Source organism: Erythrolamprus reginae, chromosome 2 (assembly GCF_031021105.1).
Source record: "Erythrolamprus reginae isolate rEryReg1 chromosome 2, rEryReg1.hap1, whole genome shotgun sequence".
In the NCBI taxonomy this organism is placed as follows: Eukaryota; Metazoa; Chordata; class Lepidosauria; order Squamata; family Dipsadidae; genus Erythrolamprus; species Erythrolamprus reginae.
The window spans coordinates 304,390,865-304,410,636 of record NC_091951.1 but is presented as its reverse complement, the minus strand read 5'-3'; the positions used below and the strand labels follow the sequence as shown (position 1 = coordinate 304,410,636).

Here is a 19,772-nt window from a genome sequence, read left to right as displayed (position 1 = left end):
TTCCAGCAACCCCCGAGCCCGGGTTGGGGGCTCGGGGGTTGCTGGAAAGCCCCCCCCCAGGCCGGCTCCGATCGTTTTAAAACAGCCGCGCGGCTTCTCCGCTGACTCCTGGCGAACTTCCCGGGCGAAGGGCAGGCGAACGGCGGGTGGCCGGGCGAAGGGCGGGCGAGCGGCGAAGGGCGGGTAGCCGGGCGAACAGCGGGCGAGCGGGTGCTGACGGGGGCTTCGCCCTCCCGCCAGCAAGAGGGGGAAGACCCAGGGAAGCCGCCCAGCAGCTGATCTGCCCGGCGCCATCTACGCATGCGTGCCCATAGAAAAAAAGGGCACGCATGCGCAGATGGTGTTTTGACTTCCGGGTTGAAAAATCGCAAATTAGCCTGTTCGCAATGGTCGGGAACGCAATAACCGGGGGATCACTGTAAATCTCAAGCATGAATTGTGAAAATTCATTTAATTGTGTGGTGAATGGTATAAAACTTAAGTTCAGATTTGTTTGGCTATAAAGATATCTGAAGATGAATTTTAACAGACTGAGTTTAACCTTACATCTCAATGTGTTTGAATCCTAATTGTTTCTCCATTACATACTAATCAGAACTGATTACCTAAGAGCTAACAGTAAGTGATTTGTGCTTTGAGCTATCAACATTTACAAGGGACATAGCATAAGTGCTAGTATCATTAGCCAGTGAGTGGGTGTAATTTTAAAAGTCTCTTTTATAATTTGACAATCTTTTTCTTTCAGTCTTAATGAGAGTTCCTGTTTTACTTCATATTTAAATCAAAAAGAAAATACACATTTGCTGGCAAATTTTTATGACATGATTTCTGGAGGCTCTGTGTTTGCAAAAGAATAATTGGAAGGTCCTAAGTTGATTTCCACAGTACTTTAAGACAGTGCCCCCCAATTTTGGGGGCACCATGGACTGGTTCCATGGAGAGATGTTCTTCCATGGACCGGAGGGGATGTGGTTTCATGTGCTGCCTACATCCTGCAGATGGAGCTTCACTTGTTTGTGTGGCCTGGTTTCTGACATGCCACAGACTGGTACCAATCCACGGGTGGGGTGGGGGACCCCTAGTTTAATAGACATGGTTTGTTTTGCTACACACTTTTTAGAACTGAGAATCTTAATTTGATAAGAATAACAATATGCTTAGTTTGCAACTTACCAAAGTGACCTTCCATAATTTCTCATCACTATATTATATCTTTCTTTGTCATCAGAATTTGTCAGCAATAGGACTGCCCTGTAAAAAGTATCATAAATGAGATTTCCAAACATTTTAGTGTCAGTAGCTTTCCTATGAAATATTTGAAAAATTAAAAATTTTATATTTTGATTACAGAAAAATACTATTCAGATTTTGCATCTAGAGCTTTATATTTATAATTGCATTTGTTAAATTTTAGGCATATAAGTCTCAACAAAAGGACTAATAAAGAGGATAAATAGAATTTTAGAACTTAGTTATTATATGAGAAGTTCCATGTTAAGAATATGGAATAAATATAATCCCAGATTATGCCCCCAAATGCCTTTATTGTACAAGATACATGTTATTGCAAAGAAATAGCAGGCAAAGAGAGAAGGTTAGCCTATTAAAAAAACCCAATCTGTTAGCCATTTTGTGAAGTGTTTAAAATGCTTCGGACAGTAGAAGTTATATGAGGAAGTTTGGTTAACAAGTGTGGTTATTTTAATCTTTTTCTACTTTTATTGCTTTTTTAACCTTCAAGATATAATTCAATATAGCAGGGAAAAAACATTTAAACTTAACTATATTATTTTTTGCCAAACAGAAGCAACTGAACATGATCTATGTTGCCTTTCAATTCTGTAACTGAATTTCCCAACATCTAAACATCTTTCGGTGACATATGGCTTTACATTGCTACTATGTCAGACCAATGAAAATTACTTTAATTTTAATAAATTTCTGGCATATACTGCATGTTGTATTTACTGGAGAAAACACTGAACAGATGTTACCACTGATACTTCAAAATGTGTATTTAAGAAGGTTACCTTTGATATGCATCTGCTGCCTGTTTTTTCAGCTGAAGATATTCATTCAAATAACCAAGCATTGTGAAAGCACAGGCATCATTCTGGATTCTTTCTGGGCGAGAAAGTGCAAAAGAAAAACAATAAAATAGGGGAGTGTACAAAAACAACCTGAAATTTAGATTCCCAAAACATGCTACTAGAACCATTTACAGAACTGAAAAGGAAATATTTCTGACAAACTATACTTATTCCATCCATCCGTGGATTAATGTACAAATGATAGGTGATTATCTCAGATACAACTAACTTCAAGAGTGTACATTAAAATCTTATTTTACACATTATCCTCTGCCATAGAACAGTTACTATCACAGGATATTTGGAGATTACATAGTCAGTACAAATAGGCTACCTATTAGTTCTGGAGGGTACCAGACTGAGGAAGGTTATGTTGTCTCTCCGAGCCTGGGTTTTACTTTTAATTTGTAAAAGGAGTAAGGGAGGAAAGGGAAAAAAGAGAAAAGAAAGGATGTATTAATCTTCTAGGTTTAGGCTATACAATGTAGGAGCATCTCTGCTGGCTTATTGCCTTGTTCCAGTGGTAGATTGCTCCCGGTTCGGGCTCGTTACTAAGAACTGGTAGCGCAATGGCGGGAGGCTCCGCCCACCCACCTGGGATCTTCTGCACATGTGCAGAACCGTCTACACTTGCACAGTAGCATCACATGCAAGCATGAGTGCACATGTGAATGGGTTTTAGAACCCATTTCTGTCTTGTTCCTAATGATGGCCAGCCTAAACTTCTGGGATATTTAAAGACACACCAAAAATGTAGCAGTCCTTCTCTGCTTCTCTAGTCTCTAGAACATAAATGTATACTGGAGAGGTTCACTGATGTTCTAAGCAATCATGGCTAAGGATAAATTATAAATTGATTCTACATGAAGCCGACAATGAATTGGAAACTTATTAGAGGTTGCCCCAACATGCTTTTTCTTTTCTATTCCAAACCTCACAACAATCAATGGATTACACTTGGACCAATCTAATTGAAACCATCTAGTATTTTAAATGTAGGATGGAGAGAGCCAGTTAGGTGTAGTAGTTAAAGGGCTGGCCTAGAAGCCAGGAGTTTGAGTTCTAATCCTACTTTGGATATGAAAGCCACCTGGTTGATTTTGGGCCCATGTCTTTTTCTCTCAGCCCAACTCACTTCACAGGATTGATGTTGTTCTTAGGGAAAAATAGAAGGAAGGGATGAGTACTATATGTTCACCATCCACCTCGAGTTGTATAGAATACAGGGGTGATTAAAACCAATCTTTTTTTTTTAAAGTTACCTGTATATTTAGTTAAAGCAACTTGTGCTGTTGGAATAGCATTCATCTGAAGGATGTTGTACTTATAAAGTTCAGTATTTCTGTTGGTTTTATCTTGTAAAGTTGAGCACACCCAGTAGGCATAGCCTTTTGCACCCTCCGTCTGTTGGAGAAGAAGTGGAATTAACAACTGCTCATTTAGGAAATCGTTTTATTGTTACTTAAGCACATGCCCAGGAGTTAGGCATCTGGTTGATTTAGCCAACATCACAAATATACAGCTCTGCTTCAGTATTGCCACATAACGTGTCTGATTAAAGCATCTTACATGCATGCTGAGTTCAGTGGTGTGTCTAAAGAGATCCATTGTTTCATAGCTGCCAACAGTTTCTGCAATAAAGGCCTACCAAGAGAAAAAGGTAGAATTGAAATCTCAGACCTATCTGCTTTGACAATACATGCCAGAAGCATAGCCTGCTTATTCCTCAGCATAAGTTGATTTAACAAGAAATTAAATATCAGATCCAGCAAAGTTAGCTAGTTTCATTTACATCAGCAGAATAACAACTCCAATCTTAATAAATGCTTCCACAGTGTCTGAAAAAACCCATAGGCCAGAGATCCCCAAACTTTGTAACTTTAAGACCTGTGGACTTCAACTCCCAGAACACTGGGAGTTGAAGTCCACAAGTCTTAAAGTTGCAAAGTTTGAAGACCTCTGCAATAGGCCTTAAATGCCTTATCATAAATTGAAAATACCACTAAATGTAGTCATTGCTGAAGGTGCAGCGTGTAAAAATCAACCACTTCTAGAAAAGAAATTATCTGAATTTGAATGAAAAAAATGTTCTATCTATATTAAGTTAGAGATTAGACCCTACCTGTCCAATCCAACAGGTTAGATGGGAGGGTTCCAGAGACTGGGCTACTTTGAAAGCTTCATGTGCTTGCTGGAAGAATTACATAAAATCAACACAGAATTATTGAACTGGGTGAAAAGATTTAGATATGTATTAAATGATTATGGAAAGTACTATATATCAGTGGTGGGTTGTAACTATTTTTGCTACTGGTTCGGACGCATGCAGAAGCTCCCGGGTGGGTGGGCAGAGCCTCCCACCACCGGCACTACTGGTTCTAAGAACTGGTCCAAATCAGGAGCAACCGACCGCTGCTATACATGTATTGGTTTAATTATTTTGTATACCTCTTTATTATTATTTTTACAAATAACTGAAGGTGGCGAACATATCTAAAACACATCTTCCTTCCCTACAAAAACAACCCTATGAGGTGGATTGGGCTGAGAGCATAGTTCCCTCTAAGCTGAGCAGTGAGCAATCACTCCCTTAAAAATCATCATCAACTCAGAGTTTTCCAAACCTGCCCAGAAGCCGAGAGGGAAAGAGTGAGAGGGAAGGAGAGAGAGAGGAAGAGAGGAAGAGAGAGAAACAGATAGAAAAAAGAGAGGAAGGAAAAGAGAAAGAAAAAGAATGGGAGTAAGGAAGAGAGAAAGAAAATCAAAATCTAGTTTGAAACTAGCTCAACTATTTAAGTGGCATTTTGATATTGATAGAGTTGCCCTATTATGAGCTCACTGTTATAGACACACAGTACAGTATTTTATTTTTAAATTCTCTGAGGCAAAACAGGGTGGGTTTTTTATTTGTTTGTTTGTTTATTTATTTATTATTTCTGTGCCGCCCAGTCCCGAAGGGACTGCCGCTCAGACACTATACTTTTCCGCCCCCCCCCCCCCAAAAAAAAAAAAATTAGAGGGAACACTGGCTGAGAGAGAATGTCTGGTCCAAGATCACCAGCTGGTTTTCATGGCTCAGATGGGGCTTGAACTCACAGTGTCTCACTTTCTAGCTTGTTGCATTAACCACTAAACCAAACTGCATATGCATGATTTTTCTACTCAAAAGCTTCATCCAAACTTCCATGGCTGCCATACCTGGATTGCAAATTTTCAGATCAGCACTAGTTAGCAACAACTAGTGGATGTCAAAAGCTGCCATCTTCACTGGTGCAGTTGCTGCCTGCATCACACCACTACCTTCTCCGTTGGCTCTGTCCCACTGCCTCCTTGAGCAGATTTGGTAAGCTCCCTTTTGGCAGAAAAAGTTATACCATGCACATTCTGGGGCTGTCATGCACATTCTGGGGCTGTGTTCTTGCCCAAAGCCTGGATTCCAGGCAAGCAACAAAAGAAAGAGTATAGCAAATGTTAGCTGGGGGTGGCAAGCTAGATAGTGGCCAAAAGAAAGGTGGTGGCAAAATTTATTAAATTGGATTTGTATGCAGAGATGGGGGGAAATATGTGGGTGGGGATGGTTGGGTGGAGCCTCATTCTGCTGAAGGGAACTTGTCAGGCCTTCCTGAGGGGATAACAGTGATATGGAGCCAGAAGACTGTGTAGACAGAAGAGGTGGGAGGCCCTCACCTAATAATTGCAACTAGGGTTACCAGAGCTGCCATCACTAAGCAATGCAGTGACATGATGTTTCTGCTAACAACCACTTTGCTTAGTGATAGAAATTCCAGTTAAGAGAGAGTTTGAAAGAGAACTACCCATTTGTTTTTCTATTCTACATTTATAAATATAATGTTACATGCATTTCTTTTGTTTTTGTTGCTGAAGCCTCTCAGCCATTCCTGAGGCATGTCTGAGAAAAATTAGATCAGGCCAGATATCTAATTGTAGCAAGACGTGCTCAGTGATTCTGTTTGTTACTGACAATTTATATATAAATTATAGTGCTGGCATCGTATACCAGGAAGATACAGTTTCAAGTCTATCCTTATTCTCACGGATCAGTATTCTCTTATGGGCAGCCATTCTCTCTCGCCCTAATCTACCTCACAAAATTATTTTTGATAGAATAATTCTCCAGGCAAGCTGCCTTAAGACTGTACAGGAAAGGTAGATTAAAAATGTAAATAAAGATTAGTCACGAATCAAATTGTATATATTAATATTTAAGTGCTTCAATAAGTTATTGGGAGTGTAACATTTTACACTGTTTCATTACTAGTTACAGTGTTCCCTCGATTTTCACGGGGGATGTGTTCCGAGACCACCCACGAAAGTCGAATTTCCGCAAAGTAGAGATGCGGAAGTAAATACACTATTTTTGGCTATGAACAGTATCCCAAGCCTTCCCTTAACACTTTAAACCCCTAAATTACAATTTCCCATTCCCTTAGCAACCATTTAGATTATTACTCACCATGTTTATTTATTAAAGTTTATTAAAAAAAATGTTTTTAAAGGCAGACGAAAGTTTGGCAATGACATATGACGTCATCGAGTGGGAAAAACCATGGTATAGGGGAAAAAACCGCAAAGTATTTTTTAATTAATATTTTTGAAAAACCGTGGTATAGATGTTCCGCGAAGTTCGAACCCGTGAAAATCGAGGGAACACTGTATATGTCAGACACTTCCTTGTACTTAATCGTTTTCATGAACGTTGAGAAGCATCTACATTATACACGTGCCCTTACCTCTATTTTTCCACTTGTTAAATACAAAACTCCCAGATTGGTCCAGGCGACAACGTTCTAAACAAAAGAAAGGGGTTTTCAAAAGATCAATTTAGGACGCTTGTAGTCTCCTTTAAAATAGATGCAACTATCAAGGGTACTTACAATTTGATCAGCTTGAATAGATTTAATGAATGCATGTTGTGCAAGAGCATAATTTTCAACACCTAAAGAAATAGAAATTTATCTGTAACACCCTTTATGATAGGTAAAACTTTAAATTGTGAAAAAAGAAAAACAAAGGTTTGCATTAAAACCTACCTTTGCAACAGGCTACCACACCAAGAGCATTCCAGTAGAGATGGTTTTTACTGTCTAATCGCACTGCTTTCTTCAGGCACTAGAAGAGACTGAGACCTCAGTATTGTAATTCAACACCATGTTAATTCAACACTGTATTAAATGTTATATACTGTGCTAAGGAATAAGGTTATCTATAGCTTGGAGTTGCTACAAAAGTGTAGGCTTAATATTGTATATTGCATTGGAGAAATTACCTGTACGGATCTCTCTAAAAGTTCACTGATTTCATTTTGATTACTGTCTGTGGCTGTAAGATGCTGCACTTGGTTATAATAATTTATTCCAAGATCACACCATGTATTTGGTGAAGACATCAGTTTCAGTCCTCGGCCATAACATCTGCAGAAACATAGATCATCCAATGAACAGAATTACTTGTATTAGCAAAACAGATGGAAGTGGAATTATATACTTAGCGTGCTTTTAAGGATTGTTACAAAACCTTCCCATCCGATAGCAACACTGCTCAATGCCAACAAGGAGACATTGAGAAATCTGAATAGATCTTAATCATGTGGCAATATTGGTGTAATAAATAGGGGCCATTTTGCTACTAAAGAATCTCAAATCATACATTCATTTCTAATAAAATCAGAGTGTAACCAATTCAGTTCAAACAGGTATTAATTTTTCCAACTAGACATGTACCACTTTCTCATATTCCATGATTATTTTTTCTCTCTCCAATGTTCCTGATTACAGCTATACTGATTATTAGCCACATTCATTCTTAACCCTTAAGATTTTTAACCATTTGGCATAACAATTTTTTCCTCTATTATTTGGTGTGAAACAAATTTATTAAATTTATAATCTACCATTCTGCTTATTTACGCACTCCAGAAACTTACAACAATTAAAAGAAATACAAAAAAGCATAATAAAACCAGTGAAGTTACAACAAACAATTCACTGTTAATTAACAATCTATTAAATAAATAAGATGCACTTCTGCCACTTCCTAAATATTAAGAGACAGGCAAAAGCAATGCCCAATATATGCTAAATAACCAAGTTTCTGGAAATCTTCGTAGAGTCCAAGGTCAACTGAACAAATGAGGAAGTCAGTGAATCCCTGCACGGATTGAAATGCCTTGACAGGTTCAGAGGAGAATAAGTAACCCCTCACTCAAACACACTCACACTTGTAGGTTTGTATAAGGTTCATTACCTTCCACCAAGACTGAGCAGATCACCTTTTTGGAGCACACATTTTTCCATGTTCTGGCCAAAAAGAAAACCTAAAACTTTCACATTCACTTTGGATGGTGAAATAACACATACACAGTTACAGGCATCTCCAAGCAACTTCCAAAGGCAGGATACTTCTGGGCGATGTTTTGCTGCCCTGAAAGAAAGGGGAAAAATGCAAACAAGGTCAGAAAGCTATAACCTACTGATCAGCATGTGGTCATCTGGACACTAAGTATATATAGTTTCATAAGGAGAGGCCAAAGTCAAGTAAACCATGTTCATGTTCATTAATACCATAATTAGTCAATGTCAGAATATTTATCAGAAAGTGGATCATGATTCAGAATGGCCATAAATTTCTAGTAGTTAATTTCAGGTGGGAATTTGTGGATGGTGGGGCATATCTTTTTGGGATAGTTACGGTATGTGTGTTGGGACTGGTCTTTGGACATCATGTGAATTTCGTTGTACATATACATATACAGTGTTCCCTCAATTTTCACAGGGGATACATTCCAAGACCTCCCGCGAAAGTTGAATTTCCACGAAGTAGAGATGCGGAAGTAAATATACCATTTTTGGCTATGGACAGTATCACAAGCCATCCGTTAACACTTTAAACCCCTAAATTACCATTTCCCATTCCCTTAACAACCATTTACTCACCATTATTACTGATACTCACCACTGAATAAGACACTTAGTGATCCTGATATTTATAAACATAATTATTTATTAACAGTAATTATTTTTTTCGTTATTTATTTGCAAAAATTATTAGTTTGGCGATGACGCATGACATCATCAGGCAGGAAAAAACGTGTTATAGAAAAAAACCGTGAAGTATTTTTTAATTAATATTTTTTGAAAAACCGTGGTATAGGCTATTCGCGAAGTTCGAACCCGCGAAAATCGAGGGAACACTGTACATACAATGACAATAAAGTATTTATTATTTATTATTATTTAATTAAAAATCAGCAGTTTGAATCCAGAGTTTTTATTGTTAGAACGGGGGTGTCAAACCCGCGTCATGTGCCGTATCACACCTTTTCCTCCTTCGCTAAACCAGGTGTGGGCGTGGCCAGAACGTGATGCATTCGGCCCATGAGCTTGACAGCTCTGTATTAGAGGGAAGATCTAAGCAAGTAACAGAGCTCCATTTACAATACCTCTAATCAAGTAAAATAGCAGCAACACCTGTTTGGTCCCTTCCACAATGTAGTCTTTTGATTCTCTGACTGAGGAAAAACTGGGTTGTAATTTATATTTGTGGGAGTTAGGGTTGATAGGCTGTGTGCCATTTACTGAAAAAGAGATTATCTTTCAAGTTAACAATGAAGAATGACTATATAAAAATACTAACCGTGCCAAAAAATCAAGTGATTGTTCTATATAGTCCAAAGCTTTCCCATCCAGATAGTTAGCAAGAGCAGACTTTGCCATCATGAGGTAACATTCTCCCAAACCTGTTTTATTTTTCAAAAAAAATATTGTTAAGCAAATATAGATTAAGCACAAGATATCAAATGCTGGGAAATATTTGATATGGCGTTTAATGAAAATGATGGGGTGCATAGGAACAGAAATGTAGCAATCAATAATTAAACGCAGAAAAGTAATTGAGGGGAGAAATACTTTCAACTTTTTAAAATTTTACATTTGAAGCTTAGATCGAGAAAAAAGGAATTGTTATTTCAGAGAGTCAGAGTTAAATGATTTTAGGAAGTGATTTTACCAGCAATTTACTCATTTCCCATGTTTGGGTGACTCAACAGTTCCTTACATAATTAAGGCAATCAATTTTCTAGAACCAAATAGCTAATTCCTGCAATTTGTGAAAAGTCACATACTTTATTAAGTTTAGAAAAGGCGAGAGAAAAGAAATGGAGGCAGTGAAATATATTGAGTGGGAAATTATATTGAAATAACAGCTTAGTAGTAAATATATTGCACATAAAATATATAATTACCTTTCAGCGCAGGGACATAATCTTTTGATTTCTCCAAAATATGTTGATATTCTGAAATAGCCTCTTTATATTTCCCAAGAATTTGTTCAATCGCAGCAGCCTTATAAATACTATGTATGGACTTGGGGTTGAGTTCTCTTGCCTTTCGGAATGACTTCAGAGCTGTTGTGTAGCCTCCTCGACTCAGATAGGCCTCTCCTAGAGCTTCCCAACAATTGGGGTCCTTTGGATCTGCTCGTAGAGCTGCCTGTAAACTAGACACATTGAAAACCCAGTAATCAGTTCATAAATAATCTTCTATTCAAGTGTGTTTTTAAAAAAAAAACATTTTACTTACAATATTCCATACTGAGACTCTGCTAAAGGAAAATGGAGCGCCAAGTAAAATTTGTAATGCTACATATTTAAAAACTATTTATAGACCATTTGTTGAGGCAACACCAAAACCTATTATGGTATCTATGCAAAAGCTAACTAAGAATGCTGATTATTTTGGCTAGCACGTTGATTTTTGTAATTCAAAAACCCCAGCATCATGATGAGGTTATTTGATCTTTATAGCAAACAGACAATCCTGAACTATAAACACTTAAATATAATAACAATTAAAATAATATATAAAATATATTAAAAATAAAAGAATAAAATAAAAATAATATATTTTAATTTTTTAAAAAAAATTCAAGGTACCTTAACAAACACTCTGAGATTTAGATTATGCAATTATCTCAAGTGGTAGCAATAAGTTGCCGTTGGTAAACTACAGGATGACTTAGTTGCTTTTGCAATGCCATGCCAAATTTTAATACAGCAACCACTAATATCTACAAGTACCATATTTTTTGGAGCATAAGATGCACCTTTTCCCCCTAAAAAAAGGGTGAAAATCTGGGTGCGTCTCATACTCTGAATGTAGCTTTTACTATGCTTTTTTTCAGCCCTACTGAGGTGCTAACGCGTTCTTCAGTGCTTTGCTAGCTAAGTGATCTTCCTTTTACCTGCTTTTTCCATTGCAGCTCCCTCCAACAATTAGTTGAGCCTTTTTTCAGCCCTAACAATGTGCTAACAGTGAAGTGATCTTCTGGGCATTTGCTATCAAGCAATCTGCCACCATTTTTCAGCCCTAATAAGATGCTAACTTCCTGCTTTGCTAGCAAAGCAATCTTCCCTTTGCCTACTTTTCCCATTGTTTCCTTCTCTGAAGAGAGAGAGAAATGTTTTAAAAACTTTTTTATCCTCAAACCAGGGGATAAAAAGCAAGCACACATGCTCAAAACCAGAAAACTAATGGTTAGCTGAAGCTAACCAGACTAAGATTAGCCAGATGAATACCTGGTAGGCAGATTATTTTTTCCCTATTTTCCCTCCCCCCAAAACTAAGGTGCATTTTATACTCCTGTGACTTTTATACTCCGGAAAATATGGTACTCTCTGGGAGAGGGTAAGCATTTTCTCAGTGCCTAAATCAGGTCTGTTAAACTCGCAGATCACGGGTCAGATGAGTCACACGCTGGCCATGACCACACCCAATTTAGCAAGGGGGGGGGGAGTTGCGATATGTCACATGACAACGCTAGTTTTGACACCCCTGGCCTAGATGAACTGTTCCATAATACAGTGTTCCCTCAATTTTCGCGGGTTCGAACTTCGCGGAACATCTATACCACGGTTTTTCAAAAATATTAATTAAAATATACTTCGCGTTTTTTCCTCCTATACCATGGTTTTTCCCGCCCGATTACATCATATGTCATTGCCAAACTTTTGTCTGCCTTTAAAAAACATTTTTTAAAATAAACTTTAATAAATAAACATGGTGAGTAATAATCTAAATGTTTGCTAAGGGAATGGGAAATTGTAATTTAGGGGTTTAAAGTGTTAAGGGAAGGCTTGGGATACTGTTCATAGCCCAAAATAGTGTATTTACTTCCGCATCTCTACTTCGCGGAAATTCGACTTTCGCGGGCGGTCTCGGAACGCATCCCCCGCGAAAGTCAAGGGAACACTGTACAGTGGTACATCTACTTAAGAACCCCTCTACTTAAGAACTTTTCTAGATAAGAACTAGGTGCTCAAGATATTTTTGCCTCTACTTAAGAACCATTTTCTACTTAAGAACCCAAGCCCGGAAAAATTTCCCAGGAAATTTGAGAGTGGCACGAAGGCCCGGCCAGTTTCCTGCCATTCCCCCTTTAATCTCAGCCATCTCAGGCTTTTCTGGGCTGCCAGAAGAGCCTTTTGGTGGCAATTAAGGAGGGTTTGTCAGCCCAGAGGGAACGGGGCGCTTGGAGAGGAAATAAACCATTTCGCTGTGGTGACTCCCTCGTGCTGCCTCCCATACACCCGGCGTGAGGTTGCCTCCTGGAGCGTCTGGGCGCCTCACCTTACCTTCTTCCTTCGGCAGCGACTGTCCTCCTCCTCCTCCCACCCAAATTCTGAGCTTTTATTTCTTTCCCAATGGGCACGCATTATTTGCTTTTACATTGATTTCTATGGGAAAAATTGTTTCTACTTTAGAACATTTCTACTTAAGAACCTGGTCACGGAACGAATTAAGTTCTTAAGTAGAGGTACCACTGTATTCCTTTAATGTAAGACAAAGGAATGCAATGTTTTATGCAAAAGGAAAGACTCCTAATGATTACATTGCAGCACCAAATAGCAACGTTCATAGAGAAAAAGGGTCATCAGACTACCCACTAAGTTTGCCTTCTGCATAAAAAAATGATATGCAATTTGTAGGTTTCCTTACTCTGCCACTGCTTGTGAATGTTGTTCCACTTTTAGATAATAAAGTCCTCGGCGAAGCCAGGCCCATTTTGCTCTTCCAGCACTTGCTTGTTCCGTTACCTCTGTTAAGATGGCAAGGGCAGTTTCCTAACACAAAAAGAAGCAAAATATTATAGATGATTTGTTACAGGGCAGAAAATTGAAAAAAATATAACAAAGATAAGACCAGCATTCTCAGAGTATTTCTTACACTTCCTACTGTAGAATTAAAAGCAAACCCTAAAAGATTTCCTGTGAGAACTGCACACAGCTTCAACCTATCTAGAAGCTACACTGTATTCCTCTAAACAGGAGGAAAGGCTAACTTTAATTTCAAAGTAATGCTAAAAATATTGCTAAATTCAAAACTGCTGGCTTTTTTCAAACAACGGGCCACAATAATTCGTTGCTACATTCATTCCTATTTTGTATGCATAATTACAAACTCATATGTCATGTTGCAGAGAATATTCCAACAGCAACCACAATTTGGCTAAGAAAACAAAGTTCCCAGTTTTTGTCAAATCAGTGATCCCCCGCTCGTTGCGAGGGTTCCGTTCCAGGAGCCCCCGCAACGAGCGGGTTTTCGCGAAGTAGCGATGCGGAAGTAAAAACACCGTCTGCGCATGTGCAGACGGTGTTTTTACTCCCACAGCGCTAGCGAGGAGCCGAAGATTGGGGGCGGGGCGGCTGTTTGCCGCCGGCATGGAGGGCTTCCTAGCAGCCCCCCAAACCCGGGTTGGGGGTCCGGGGGGCGCTTGGTATCGCCGGTTTTGAGCTGAGTCCGGAAGCGAATTCGCTTCCGGACTCAGCTCAAAACCGCCGATAGCAAGCGGCAAGGAACGCCTTGTCTCGGCGCTTTCGAGCTGTCAGCTCGAAAGCGCCGAGACAAGCCGTTCCTTGCCGCTTGCTATCGGCGGTTTTGAGCTCAAAACCGCCGGTTTTGAGCTCAAAACCGCCGATAGCAAGCGGCAAGGAACGCCTTGTCTCGGCGCTTTCGAGCTGTCAGCTCGAAAGCGCCGAGACAAGCCGTTCCTTGCCGCTTGCTATCGGCGGTTTTGAGCTCAAAACCGCCGGTTTTCAGCTCAAAACCGCCGATAGCAAGCGGCAAGGAACGCCTTGTCTCGGCGCTTTCGAGCTGTCAGCTCGAAAGCGCCGAGACAAGGCGTTCCTTGCCGCTTGCTATCGGCGGTTTTGAGCTCAAAACCGGCGGTTTTCAGCTCAAAACCGCCGATAGCAAGCGGCAAGGAACGCCTTGTCTCGGCGCTTTCGAGCTGACAGCTCGAAAGCGCCGAGACAAGGCGTTCCTTGCCGCTTGCTATCGGCGGTTTTGAGCTGAAAACCGGCGGTTTTGAGCTCAAAACCGGCGATACCAAGCGGCAAGGAACGGCTTGTCTCGGCGCTTTCGAGCTGACAGCTCGAAAGCGCCGAGACAAGCTGTTCCTTGCCGCTTGCTATCGGCGGTTTTGAGCTAAATCCGGGAGCGAATTCGCTCCCGGATTTAGCTCAAAAGCGGCGAGAATGAACGGCGTGGGCGGGCGAAGGGCGGGCGGCAGCGAGGAGTTTGCGTGGGCGGTGGGGAAACTCCTCGCTGACGCCAGCAAGAGGGGGAAGACCCAGGGAAGCCGCTGCCATCTACGCATGCGTGCCCGGCACGCATGCGTAGATGGTATTTTTGACTTCCGGGTTGAAAAATAGCGAAGTACCCTGTTCGCAATGGTTGGGGACGCAATAAACGGGGGATCACTGTACTGTAATACCTAAGTGGAATTACTAAGCCTTCCATTGCTATCATCCAGACAGCTCCCTCTATTGGTTGAAAAATAAAATGCCAGGTAAAAGGGAAAAAAACCTAAATCTTATTGTCTATTTCAAGTTTAACAGCTGCAACATGATGCAAAGGTCAGATTTCGCGCCAAGAATGTCTCCCAATAATAGCCATATTTTCTATAAATTCTTCATAGCTACTGTTTAAGCTATATAAATATATATTAAATAGTACTTAAATCCCGAGCAGGAGCAAATTTAGAGTAAATGAGTAAAGGAAGCAAATGGGATAGTAATTTGATGGTGATTGAAAGTGTGATTGAAAGCCTACTCAGGGCCTTATTGCTGCATCTGACAGACAGAGGGACGAAACAGCAGAGGTGTAGGAAGCACCTGCTGTATTCATTTGTCTCCTAGATATTTCTGATTGTTGTGCCCAATGTCTCTATATAAGGTAGTCCTTGACTTATGACCATAATTGAGCCTAAAATTTCTGTTGCTCAGTGAAACAGACAAGGAAATATGAATACAACAGTGAGCTTTGTCCCATTTTATGACTTTTCTTGTCTCAGTTTTAAGTGTTAATAACTTGGTTGTTAAGTGAATCTGGCTTCCCCATTGACTTTGCTCGTTAGGAGGTCCCAAAAAGTGATCACATGACCTTGGAACACAGCAAAGGTCATAAATATGAACCGATTGCCAAGCATCTGAATTTTGATCACATGATCAAGGGGATGCTGCAAAGGATTTAACTGTCAGAAAATAGCCCTAAGGAACTTTCTTCAGTGCCATTGTTATTGAATGGTCCCTAAATGAAATGTTGTAAGTTGAGGACTACCTGTATTCTAAAATAACTTAAATTTGCGGGAAACATTTGGAGATGAGGCGAAGTAACCTCATGTAAGCTCTGAGATAAATTTATTTATATCTTTTGTATATTCTCCACCACAAGACACTTCAATATTTTTGAAACCTTGTTTTTTTACAGATTACATACAGCTCTTTTGATTACTGATACATTAGAAAGTGCAAATTAGATATATACTCTACCAAGTCTCCAAGCTCAGTGCTCAAATCCACTACTGCTGCTCCAGTAACACCGTCTGTTTTATCTCGTTCAAAAGCCTTTTTATAGCAGCCAAGAGCTCGGTTTTTATCTCCAGCTACATCTCTGTAATATTGGCCTAGATAATAGAAAGCATCTCCCAGGAAATTGTCCAGTTTTGCTGCCTATAAAACAAATATCAAAATATTACCACTCATTATTTGTATCCACACTAAAAGTTCGCGAGAGCCCAGACCCGGAGGCAACCCGCTCGCTGTCCGCGGCGCTTCGAGTTTCTCCTCCCGGAGGCGCGCTCGGCGCTCGCTGCAGCCGAACATCTGGGTTTTCCCTTTCCGTGGGCAGCGGACGAAGGAACCTTCCCTGGGTCTTCCCCCGCTGCAGCGAGCGCCGAGCGCGCCTCCGGGAGGAGAAACTCGAAGCGCCGCGGACAGCGAGCGGGTTGCCTCCGGGTCTGGGTTCTCGCGCTTTGCGTTGGGCGAGGCGGTGGCTGGCGTCGTTCATTGACTCTTCTTCTCCCTTCCTGGCGACCTCGGCAGCGGAGGATGGAAGAGCGGGGAAGAAGAGGAGGAGGAGGGAGAAGGAGACACGGCAGCCGGAGCAGCGCGGACTCCTCTCTCGGTTGGAGTGTGGAAAAGGGGAGCGAGGGGGCCGGGCGGGTTGAGGGAATCAAAGAGGGGTGGGGGTGCTGCTCTGAGGCACTCGGAAAGAGTTTTCGGAAGGCTCTCGTGTTACGGCGAAAGGGCGTGTGGAGAGCCTGATGTTGGCGGAATTGGGGACCAGCGAGGAGCCGAAGATCCGGGTTTCCCCTTTCCGTGGGCAGCGGGGAAACCCGGATCTTCGGCTCCTCGCTGGTGCTACGCTGCCGAGCAGATCAGCTGCTAGGCGGACGAAGGAACCTTCCCTGGGTCTTCCCCCGCCGCCCACGCAAACTCCACCATCTGCGCATGCGCGGCCATGGAAAAAAAGGGCGCGCATGCGCAGATGGTGTTTTTACTTCCGCACCACTACATTGCGAAAAACCGAGTATCGCGAGGGGTCTTGGAACGTAACCCTCGCGATACTTGAGGGATCACTGTATACAGTAGAAATAAAAAATATGTCAAGTAGTTGCTTCCTAAACCATCCATTTTATCATAAGCATTGTAGCACCTTTGTTAAAACTCTACATCTCAAAACCAAGAGTTTTACTCCAAAGACAAATTTGTTTACAGTACCTAATTGACAACTACTTTATCCCTCTTTACCAAGTTCAAATCTGGATGAGATATACTAGCAAAAAAATTTCCAACTTGTATGTATCAATCCTGGGATTCTTGCATATTCCCTCCTTCCAGAGATGACCTTATCTCAAATTCCCAAACTCATTCAGTGCTGAAACCAATGAGAGAAAGGAAACAGCCTTCTGCCTCTTTCCCAGTGTTCTGAGTCTTCTGTTGACTAACCTAAGTTGCTTGCTCTTGCAGACAATATTCACATATTTGGAGAAAGGGAAATAATTATTAATTGTGCGATGTAATGAGTGGTCTCATATTTTACCTTCAGAAACTGAGTGAGGGCTTTTGATTTATCTCTTCTTGTTTCCTCATTCATAAACCAGTAAGTGAGGCCCAGCCAAAAATGGTACTCGGCTATTTCAGATTCTTTTGCTATAGCTCTCTGAAAACTAAGAAAAATAATTATTTAAATATTTAGGTTATGCCTTTTCTTTTCTTTTTTTAATATACTTTATTAATTTATTAAGAATGGGAAAGGGGAATGGGAATACAAAAAGAAAAATAGGAGGGGTGTGAGGCAAGAAATCCTTTTACATAATAACATATATATATTGTTGTATATTCATTTCAAGCATTTATCTATAGATATTTGTATTATATTCAGTATTCGTATTTACATAGTCTTATATCTATGAAATATAGTAATAATAATACCAAATTACTATTGTACACTGTTTTATTGTCGCTGTTAGCCGCCCTGAGTCTCCAGAGAGAGGCAGCATACAAATCAAATCAAATCAAATCAAATCAAATAATAAATAAATAAATAATAGTTTAAGAATAAAGTAGTGCTTTGATGTATGTATTAGTATATAGGTAATATAGTAAAGATTTTAGATAAGGTAGGAAAAGGGGGTGGTAGTACCTGCAAGATAGCAGGAGTATACATTGTGACAACTTAGTTTTGTGATTAAAAGGTATTTGTGAGTTATATTGTTAACATATTGTCAATAGTTATCAGTTGGATTAAACTCAGACAGAAATTGTGTTTCAGTTTTAGTCAGAATTTCTGTTGTGTATATTTTTCTCTTGGTTTAAGATAAGTAGTTTTAATTGGTTTCTATTTTGTTGTTTTTAAGATTAGATAGACATTACTTATGCCTTTTCTATAGTCCCCAAAAATGAATATTAATGTACCTCATTTCTGCCTGATGATACTCCTTTTGCCTATAAAATATCAATCCTTCAAGGAAATGAGCTTCTGCCAGGTCGGGATAGGCCAATTGAAGCTCTTGCACAATCTGTATGTAATATAATGTCAAATTCTCAGTGTTGTACACACCAATGTCACATTTAAAATAAAAAGCGGACTTACTAAATGAGAAGCATACTAACCTTCAAAGCTTCATCAGTAAGGTCTTTCTTTAGGTAGGCCTGTCCTCTAAGAGCTATAAGCTTTGGATCATTATTTTTATCCAAGATCTAGAAACCAGAAATAGTGTCAAAGTTCAAAAAATTCAAAAAACTAAATTCAATTCAATTCAATTCAATTTATTAGATTTGTATGCCGCCCCTCTCCGAAGACTCGGGGCGGCTCAAAACAATAAAAACAGTATAACAATGGAACAAATCTAATAATAAAATTACATTAAAAACCCCCAACAATTTAAAAACCATACAACACATACATACCAAACATAAAATGTAAGCAAGCCTGGGGGAGATGTCTTAATTCCCCCATGACTGGCGATATAGGTGGGTCTTGAGTAACTTGCGAAAGACAAGGAGGGTGGGGGCCATTCTAATCTCCGGGGGGAGTTGATTCCAGAGGGCCGGGACCGCCACAGAGAAGGCTCTTCCCCTGGGGCCCGCCAAACAACATTGTTTGGTCGACGGGACCCGGAGAAGGCCAACTCTGTGGGACCTTATCGGCCGCTGGGATTCGTGCAGTAGAAGGCGAAAGCTGTATTAGAGATTCCTATATATTGATTATGTTACCATTGAGACATTTTTGAATCCTAATGACCACATAGCATGACAATCTATCTCTAATCTGTTCTTTTAGTTCTTCCAATGGTGCATTAATCATAAGTGTAACTGAGTGCATGCCAAATCTCTTACATAACACTGGTACTTTCCAAAATACTACCGGTACACTGCTTTTCGCTATGAATAAATTATATAATTTGAGAATGCTATTTTGAGCAGAGTTTACATAACTTCTCAGCAAACTGCAAAAGGGTTTTATCATTTAATTTACTGGATGCACAGAAAAAAACCCCAATCACTTCCTAGCACTGGAATCAGGGATGGGAAGTAGGAAATTGTAAACCTAACATTTAAGTCACATCAGAAGAAAATTATCCACAAGCAAGTATGGAAAGATTTCTTTCCTTGTCAATGGTAGGTCTGAGGTCTAGAAACCATGTCAAATGATATTATGATCATTAAGTCTCCTAGCCTGTACTACAACAACATGACAATTCTGATCAAATGCTGCATCCCTGCTATTTACTTTAAAAAAAAACTATTCGCATATCCATTAATCACTTGGACACCATTCATGGGACCTGCCATCTCCAACTGTCCTTGCTTAGCCCACTAGA

The 19,772-nt window shown here is 40.1% G+C and overlaps 1 protein-coding gene across 3 annotated transcripts in view; it reads right to left on the bottom strand.

Moving 5' to 3' along the window:
- Positions 1-19,772, bottom strand: part of SKIC3 (SKI3 subunit of superkiller complex) — a 66,057-nt gene that overhangs the window by 30,001 nt on the left and 16,284 nt on the right. For all 3 annotated transcript variants that reach the window (XM_070743012.1, XM_070743014.1, XM_070743015.1), the window contains 17 exons: positions 18,562-18,648; positions 18,364-18,467; positions 17,489-17,615; positions 15,937-16,116; positions 13,103-13,227; positions 10,351-10,604; positions 9,744-9,846; positions 8,355-8,531; positions 7,378-7,522; positions 7,142-7,220; positions 6,986-7,047; positions 6,842-6,898; positions 4,213-4,281; positions 3,660-3,734; positions 3,353-3,494; positions 2,031-2,124; positions 1,174-1,251 (listed from right to left, as the gene is read on the bottom strand). In XM_070743012.1, the coding sequence (XP_070599113.1) occupies positions 1,174-1,251; positions 2,031-2,124; positions 3,353-3,494; positions 3,660-3,734; positions 4,213-4,281; positions 6,842-6,898; positions 6,986-7,047; positions 7,142-7,220; positions 7,378-7,522; positions 8,355-8,531; positions 9,744-9,846; positions 10,351-10,604; positions 13,103-13,227; positions 15,937-16,116; positions 17,489-17,615; positions 18,364-18,467; positions 18,562-18,648 (1,958 nt within the window). The remainder of the gene's footprint in view (positions 1-1,173; positions 1,252-2,030; positions 2,125-3,352; positions 3,495-3,659; positions 3,735-4,212; positions 4,282-6,841; positions 6,899-6,985; positions 7,048-7,141; positions 7,221-7,377; positions 7,523-8,354; positions 8,532-9,743; positions 9,847-10,350; positions 10,605-13,102; positions 13,228-15,936; positions 16,117-17,488; positions 17,616-18,363; positions 18,468-18,561; positions 18,649-19,772) is intronic.